Source organism: Oryx dammah, unplaced genomic scaffold, assembly GCF_014754425.2.
Source record: "Oryx dammah isolate SB20612 unplaced genomic scaffold, SCBI_Odam_1.1 HiC_scaffold_15, whole genome shotgun sequence".
In the NCBI taxonomy this organism is placed as follows: domain Eukaryota; kingdom Metazoa; phylum Chordata; class Mammalia; order Artiodactyla; family Bovidae; genus Oryx; species Oryx dammah.
Genome location: NW_024070199.1, coordinates 46,797,861 through 46,806,434, shown reverse-complemented (window position 1 = coordinate 46,806,434; position 8,574 = coordinate 46,797,861). Strand labels below are relative to the sequence as shown.

Sequence of the window (8,574 nt, the reverse complement as noted above, 5' to 3'; positions counted from 1 at the left end):
CTGGGGAGACCAAGTGGGAGGACCTGGGGCGGCCACAGTCCTGTCCATCCCAGGAGGGATGGACAACTTGCAGAAGTGTCTCTGGGCCGGGGAGGGGTCCAGGGAAGTCTTCTTTCCTTTCCTTAGCGTTCTCCAAAGTCCCAAGGATGAGCAGCACATACCTTTTCTAGTGAAAAAAGGACAACTTTTTAATAACAATTCTCCTGGTGTTGTAAGAGGCATTGTTGTAACAGGTTTCGCGTAGCAGGTATAGAATGTCTTCATCTTTGGTAAAAATGGAAATTTCTGTGGCTCTCCATCACAAAAATGAACACGGCTGGAGGGTTCTATGCCTCACGTGCCTCGCTCTGAGTCCGAAAGTTTCGGTGACGTAGCTTTTCAATGTTTTCTGTAGGTCTTGAAAGTCTTGACAATGACCACAAAGTATCATTTTAAAATATCAGAAACACATAAAAGGATCTCTACTTTGGAAGCTGCAAGGAATGGCGTCAGCTGTCTTCCTCCTCCCTCCCATTCGCTCTTACGCATCACCACCCGTCCACCCGTCCATCCGTCCATCCACCAGTCCATCCACCATCAGTCTCCCTCCCTCCCTCCCCTTCTTCACCAGGAAAGCCCTGGGGGTGGGGCGCCGGCAGGGGAAGGGGCAGAGTCTGTGGCAGGTGGGCAGGGACGGGAGGGGAGTGATGGGCGAGCAGAGGATTCCCTGGAGGAGGAGAAGCTGAAGATGGGGGTCGGGGGGCAAGGGCACCCTCCAGGCAGCAGGTGTCGAGGACCCCCGGGGCTGGGAGGGGCAGGGGAGGGCTGAGGGGCCACCGGGCTCTGCAGTGACCCCGGCTTTGCCCGCGCTCTTTGTGAGCACTTGGTGGGGAAGCCGCGCCATCTGGTGGCCAGTGGGGAGACTGCAGGGCAGGTCCTCAGGACAGCCTCTCACCCAGCCAGTGTCCCGGCTCCCATCCGCCCAGCCCCCCACGTAGGGCTTGGGGGTGCCACACCCCCTTCACTCCTGCCTCAGCTGGTGGCAGAGTGGGAAGGAGGTAGGAGTTGGGCTGCCCGTCCTCGCCCCAGTCCTAGGAGCTCCCCGCCTCCTTGCTATGTCTCTGGCCTGGTCCTCGGGCTGCCCTTGTTCCCTGCAGGCCAGGGGCGGGGAGTCAAGACCACGGCTCTCACCCGGCCCCCAGCCCTTGGGTGCCCAGTGTGAGTGAGCCGGGGTATGACGTGGAGTCCTAGAGGGTCTGACAAGGGATGAGGGGTGGGGGGCGGCCAGGGCGGCCCCTACACGCAGCCCATGGGCAGGGAGACCCTGCCGGCCCCCAGCTGGGTGCCCTCCCCCAGGGAGCGCCAGAGGACCGCCCGCAGAGGCTCCCGCCGGCCCGGCTGCCGGCCCACCATGAAGTAGATGAGGGGCCTGGCGCTGCAGTGGACGCAGGCCAGGAGGGTGGCCAGTGGGAAGAAGGTGGACAGCACGAAGCTCGGCAGGTACGGGCGCAGTGTCCAGCAGAGGAGGTAGGGGAGGCCGCAGACAAGCAGCAGCAGCCCGGAGCCCAGCACGGCGCCGAAGAACCGCGGGTGCTGGCGCGGGGAGCAGCACGCCCCCCAGATGAGGAGGACCAGGCCGGCCGCGAAGGCCACGCAGGCCAGGGCCAGCAGCCCCGCGACGCTGGCCACGTGGTAGCGCAGGCAGGCCAGCGGGCGTGTGCTCTTGCGCAGCAAGCCGCAGGCGTCGGCGGTCAGCAGCATGGCCGGCGGGGCCAGGGCCCAGCTGAGGCCGCAGACGACGCCCGACGTGTGTCTGGGGCGGCAGCCCTGGTAGCAGGTGGGGAAGAGGTCGGACAGGCAGCGCTCGGCGCTGAAGGCCGCCAGCAGCCAGAGGCCCACGGAGAAGGCCACGAAGGTGACCGGGAAGTGGAGGCTGTGCTCGGAGCCCAGGGCCACCTGCACAGCCGAGAAGGCCAGCTGGCAGCCCAGGAACAGGAAGTCCGCGGCAGCCAGGTGGAGCACGTAGATGGCGAAGGGGCCCTTCTTGATGTGGAAGCCGAGGTGCCAGAGCACCAGCGCGTTCCCCAGCAGCCCCCCGATGCCCACGGCCAGGGTGAGGTAGAAAACCACGCTGCTAAAGGTCCCCCAGATCCCGAACATGCTGGCTGGCTGGCTGGGCGGCCAGTGGGCAGGACCCTGGAGGGAAGCAACAGACGTTGAGTCATCAGCACGCAGGCGCGCCGGACGGCCCCTTCCAGGCCCAGCCCTGCAGGCCCCACGACCTCTTGGTAAAAGGAGGATTTCGCAAGACACGCCCGACGCAGGGAGACGGGGATTCTGACCAGCTGCGTGGTCCTGCCCCCGGCTGGGCGGTGAGACTAGATGCAGAAAGCGTGGTTGAGAAGGCCAGGTACCGACGTCGTCGCAGAGGTCGGCATCGACTGCACAGGACTCGAGGCAAAGGGGTGCCCATGGGGGCACGGCTTAAGGACTCCATGTGGGGAGAGGCTGGACTACACTCCTGCTGGACCCCAGCCCCAGAGGGTCAGCTGGGCAGAGCCCAGCGGTAGCCATGAGCACACTCAGTCCTGTGCTGGCCATGGAAGGTGGGCAGCGGGGGGCAGGGGCGGGAGCTGTACTGTGGGGGCGGTGGGAGACTGGGAGGATGAGAGAAGGCAGAGGACACCCCCAGCCTCCCTGGTTCTCTGGACCAGGCAGGAGTTCAGCCGGCTTCTCCCGCTGCAGGTGGGTTGGCTGCGTGCGGCTCCGAAGCCTCTGCAACCTTGGGGATGCAGTGATGCCCGGGTCCTCAGGAACAACCAGTGCAAGTGTCTGCTGCCAGCCCCTTAGGGGCAGTGAGAGGGCGTGTCCTATTCCGGTCCCAGGGGAGAGACTCCGTCCCGGAACAGGGGAGCAGACCCCAATGGCAGGGTCTCAGAGATGCCCGTCCCCCTGCCCCCTCCCTGCAGAGTCCACACTGGCCTTTGCTCTCAGCCTCGCAGCGGCTGTCAGCCTAGGGTGAGGAGTCAGGGAGCCGTGTGGGGAGAGACAGACACGCACCCAGAGAGTGAGAGAGAGACGAAGAGGGACACAGAGACACCCAGAGACTCGGTGGGGGCAGACAGCCTGCCTCCCAACCTTGGGGTCTCCCCAGGCGCCCCCTCGGCTGGGCTGTGCCTCTGCCTGGACCAGCCTCACCTCCCCCTACACCCCGTTACCCAGGTCTACAGAGTCGGACACGACTGATGTGACTTAGCAGCCTCCTTTAGGGCCTTGGAAACTTCCGCAGCCCCCTTGGACCCTCCCAGCCTCCGAGCCCGGGGTCCTCACCCGCCCCTTCTGTGTGGCTGTCCTTGCGCCCGGGAGTGGGGCTTAGTGGGGTGGGTCGGGGTCTCTCGCCTTTACCCCTCGCAGGATCTCCCTGAGCGGGGCACAGGCACGCTTGGTGGTGTTGGGGGACCCAGAGAGCTGGGCTGGACTCTGGGGTCGTGGGGTCGTGGACTGTGCTGAGCCGCCCTCGGGGCCTCGGTCTCCCCGAAGGACCCCAGAGGCTGAGCCGGGTGGAGGGTGAGGGCCAGTGCTGGGAGCGGGGCTCTGGCCCCGGCAGGCGGTGAGGACGAGTGGAGGGGCTACCTGGACGGCTGTCCTGCCGGCTCTCAGAACAGGCACACCTTCCCGGTACATACAAACGAGGGCCCAGGGTCCCGGCTGGTAAATGACGCGCCCGCCGTCTGCTTCCCCGTGCTCACCCCAGCTCCCAGGCCCACGGGAGCCTGAAAGTACTCAGGGGAGTCCAGACCCACGCAGTGGGGAGCAGGTGGGCTGGGTGCAGGGGCCCCAGGGCTTCTCACCTGCTGACCGGGGCGCCTCTCAGCTGCTCACCACTGCCCAGGGCTCCTCCCGGGCCTTAAATCCTCTCGTGTCCCCAGGGCCCGACTGGCTGGACCCAGGCTCCCAGTCAGTTTCTTGGAAGTGGGAGGGGCTCTCCCTCCCGTCCACAGGATGAGCTCAGACAGCAATGTCCTCGTGTGGGCCAGCCCTGCCCTTCCTCCTCAGCATATGAGGTGCGTGGACAGCTGGGAGTGGCCTCCTGGGGCCCCCCTTCCAGTGGGGGCTGGACCTCACGTCTGGGGGGTGCTCCTCAGGCTGAGCTGGCTTCTCTGTCCCCTGGTGTGTGAGAGATGGGCAGTGAGGCAGGAGCCTGGCCGTGTGGCCTGGGTGGAAGGACCTAACCCCCGAGGCCTCAGTGTCCCTCTCCATGGCCTGACCATTCCCTGACAGCTTGTGCCCCGCCTAGGGCTGGACCCCACGGTGGTCCCTGGGCAGTCCTGCTCTGGGTGGTCTGGGCCTGCAGATGTTGGTCCCTTTCTCAAGGACCCGTCCACCTGCCAGCCTCACACCCACAGGTCCCAGCTGCTCACTGACCCTTAGGGGTTAAAACACTTGTCCAAGCTTCATGTCCTGAGCTGGTCCTGCCAAAAACTCGCCTTCTCCATGGGCTGCTCTGCGGCCCTGGGGACTCAGAGCGCAAGTCAGAAGTCACGTTGTAGAGATGCTGTTTGTCCTAACATTTTTTTTCTTTTTTTAAAAAATAATTTTTTAATGAGGTATAGTTGCTTTATGGTAGCTCAGACAGTAAAAAATCTGCCTGCAGTGCGGGAGACCCAGGTTCAATCCCTGGATTGGGAAGATCCCCTGCAGAAGGAAACGTATACCCACTCTAATATTCCTGCCTGAAGAATCCCATGGACAGAGGAGCCTGGCGGGGTACCGTCCACGGGGCCGCAGAATCAAACATGACTGAATGACTGACACGTTCTCTTTGTCATTTTAGAGTGCTGTGTTAGTTTCTGTTCCAAAGCAAGGCGAATCAGCTATATGTTTCTATGCATATCCCCTCTCTTTAAAAAAAAAATTGTATTTATTTATTTATTTTTGGCTGCTCTGGCTCTTTGCTGCTGCGAGAGCGTTCTCCCAGTCTCAGCGAGTGAGGGCTATGCTCTGGTTGCGGAGCGTCTACAGCACGAATTTCAGGACTTGAGGCTTCAGGAGCTGAGGCGCACGGGCTTAGCTGCTCTGTGGCACGTGGGATCTTCCCCGACTGGGGATCAAACCCGTACCCTCTGCACTGGCAGGCGGATTCTTAGCCCCTGGACCCCCAGGGGAGTCCTGTCCCCTCTTTTTTGTACTTCTTCCCATCCAGGTCGCCACAGAGCAGTGGGTAGGGCTCCCTGTGCTGGACAATAGGTTCTCATTAGTTACCTGTTTTAGGCAGTGTGGGTCCCGGTCTCCCAGTTCATGTCCTAATATTTCCCAGTTCGTGGGTTTGGCTCGGAACTCATTTCTGTAGCAGAGACGCGGCCTGTGGAGCGAGGGTTCCGGCCTGTGACTCGTGGCAGGGCCCCGGTCCCCAGCCCCCACGGGAATCGCTGTGTGGCCTCCAGCCCCGGAGACCCAGGAGGCAGGGCCTGGCCCCGCCCCTCCCAGCGCAGCCCCGGGTCTCAGGACGCTCTCCGCTGCCCCTCCCCTTTGCTCAGGTCGCCTTCTCCCCAAAAGCCGGCCCGGCCTTGGTACCGGCCTTGGTACCGGCCTTGGTACCGGCCTTGGTACCCGAGGCCTCACCCCAGCCCGCCCCGTCCTCCCGCCCCCTGCCTCTCCTCCGCAGCACTGGCCCCGTGTCCCACCGCCGCCCCTGTGCTCTCTGCCCGGGGCAGCCAGGGGGTCCTGGTGCACACCAAGCTCTCAGCGCAGCCTCGGGAGGCGCGTCCGCTCTCGGCATGTTGGCCTCAAGGGAAGCACACACCTGTGCGGGGCGTGTCCTGGGCCGGACGGGGGCCCCCCGAAGACATGACCTGTCGGTCCCTGGAACCCCACTGGGAAGAAGGGAGGGCTTTGAGATGAAGTCATTCCAGATCACCCAGGTGGACCCTGAAGGCGGTAAGTGTCTTTAAGAGACAGCACGGGAAAGACACATGGAGGAAGGGCCACGTGCCCACGGAGGCAGAGGCTGGAGGGCTGCAGCCACAAGCCCAGGGGCTCCTGGAGCCCCCAGAGGCTGGAAGGGCAGGAAGGCCCCGCCCTGGAGCCCTGGGCCACCTTGACTGCAGACTCTGCCCTGCGGACAGTGAGAGGAGACTTGCCTGTCGTCATAAGCTGCCCTGTCTGGGGGCCTTGGCCCCGGCCGCTCCTGCGACGTGGGTCACATGCTGTTTGCTCTCCACTGAGCAGCTTGTTTATGGCACAAGTGCCTCTGAGGTGCCGCCGTCCGTGCATGCAGATGGGGAAAGAGAGGCCCGGGCGCTGAGGGCAGCAGGCCTCAGTGGGTGGGGAGGGACTCGAGCCAGCCCGCTCCCCCACTCTCCCCGAAGCACACAGCAGTTCTCAGAACTGCAGGCTGTTCCTGGACCCTTGGAGGCCAGCAGCCTGTGGCGTTGCCCAAACACCAGTGTGCTTGTTTGGACTTGTGTCTCCTGAGCCTGTTCACAGCTGGTGGCCTGTGTCCAGGCTGTCTGATGCTGGGAAAGATTGAGGGCAGGAGGAGAAGGGGACGACAGAGGATGAGATGCTTTGATGGCATCACCGACTCAATGGACGTGAGTTTGAGCAAACTCCAGGAGACAGTGAAGGACAGGGAAGCCTGGTGTGCTGCCGTTCATGGGGTCTCAAAGAGTCAGAGATGACTTAGTGATTGAATACCAACAGCAAGAGGATAGACTGTTATCCACAGTTCTCCAGGGGAGGGGGAGGGCCACGAGGGACCCCCACTTGGGGAAGCATGATCAGGCCAGCCGGCAGTGGGAGGGGACTGTGTGGGCAGGAGGCTTTACTGTGGTTTCTGTGGGAAGGAAGGGGTGAGTCAGGATGAGTGGGTTCAGGACTGGCTGGTTTGAATCACCCCTGGGGGCTCTGGGGCACAGGGTCTGTCTCTGGCTGTCTGGACCTGCCCCGTCCGCAGCTGATGGTGTAGGGGGGGTGTGAGCTGTGGCTGGTCGGTTTCACTGGCGAAGCTGTGGGCAGCGGTTTGCTGTCTAGGAAGCCGCTCACTGGGGGAGGTGCAGCCGCTATGGGGTCAGGAGGTAGTGTGGGAAACCCAGAGAACAGAAGACGGGGTTGGGGCGGGTGGGAGCTGAGCACTGCGGGATGGAAGGAGTGGGCCCTCTGCCCCCGCACCTGGCTCGTTCCAACCTGGGGTCTTGCAGGCCAAGGGGCTCCTTAGTTGCACAGTCGCGTCCGACTCTTCCCAACCTCATGGACTGTAGCCCTCCAGGCTCCTCTGTCCATGGGATTCTCCAGGCAAGGATACTGGAGTGGGTTGCCATGCCCTCCTCCAGGGGATCGTCCCAGCCTGGTCTCTGCATTGTAGGCAGATTCTTTACCTTTTAGGCCATTTGACCAAGGGGTTCCTAAGGGGCTGCTTAACTCCTGCCCCGGGGAAGGGGGTAGAGGTTCTGGATTGGGAGCTCGGCCCCCTCCTTGGGAAACCAGACCCTCTCGGCCAGCACTCAGCTCTCTGCCTCCGAAGGGGCGTCCCTTCTGGACCTTCACGTGATGTCACGCGTGTTACATGTTCAACCCCGTGACCAGCATGGTACAGATTTGGCACTCATCAGCTTTTCTACTCTCTAGTGGGACTCCAGTGACGCCAAAAGGGCTTTAAGGAATTAGGCCTTTTCTCTCAAAGCACCTGTTCGCAAAATCACCAAGCCCAGGACCACCCAGCAGAAGCCTTGTCGTCCCCAGAGCTAAGAGCGGCGGCTCCAGCTGAGCCCCCCCACCCCACATCCCAGACAGGGCAGCGGGGGTCGGGGTGGGGTGTTTTTCAGACACCAAAGGGTCCAGGGGTTCTGGAGGAATTGTGCAATTCATAAAGATAAATCTCGACTGGATTTCGTATTTTAGGTTGGATATTTCTGTTGTTGTTCTCCAACTGCTGAGATAATTAAATAGCTGAGCAGTGAGTGTGGCCCCACACGATGAAAACAAATGATGACTTGGAGCCTTCATGCAGGCTGGGGATGGGGTGGGGGGTGCCGGGCTGCCTCCTTCGGTTCCTGGCTCACAGGCTGCCTCGTGCCCTGAGCAGCCTCCCCTCGGGTCCCTGAGGAGGGGGCAGTGTCCACACCCTTCCCAGGAACGTCTCCCTGCCTGCTCAGGCAGTGATGTGCCTGTTCTTGGGAACTCTGTCCTGGCCAGAACAGTTCTGGGGTCCTGGGGATGGGAGCTCGGTGGTCACTGGCTTTGGCCTTGGGACCCTGGCCTCCTGGGACCTGGGGCTGTCTCCCCTCCCAGCCTGACTCAGGACACGGGCTGGGGTCAGGCTTTTCCTGAGGTCAGAGGGGTGTGGGCAGGGTAGGGCAATGAGATATTAAGGTGTCCTTGCCTGGGGGAGCCTGCAGGTGCCAGGCTACAGGCTACAGCAGTCTGGATCCAGAGTCCCGGGGTCCCATGGATCATAAGACAGGGGCTAAGCAGTGAGATCTCGGCAGAGAGAATGCCTCGCCAGCCACCCAGGCCATTGGGCCACACGTCTGCTGTGTGACCTGCTTCCACATCCACGTCCAGGGGTCCAGAGAGACCCCAGAGAATGCTGCAGCT

General features: G+C 62.5%; 1 protein-coding gene across 1 annotated transcript; it reads right to left on the bottom strand.

The window, feature by feature from the left end:
- Window positions 1-1,275: 1,275 nt before the first annotated feature.
- On the bottom strand, window positions 1,276-3,663 carry MRGPRG (MAS related GPR family member G). Its single transcript, XM_040255219.1, has 2 exons — window positions 3,385-3,663; window positions 1,276-2,175 (listed from the first exon to the last, which is right to left on the bottom strand). The coding sequence occupies exons 1-2, from the start codon at window positions 3,661-3,663 to the stop codon at window positions 1,276-1,278; spliced, it is 1,179 nt and encodes a 392-aa protein (XP_040111153.1).
- Between the last annotated feature and the right edge of the window lie 4,911 nt (window positions 3,664-8,574).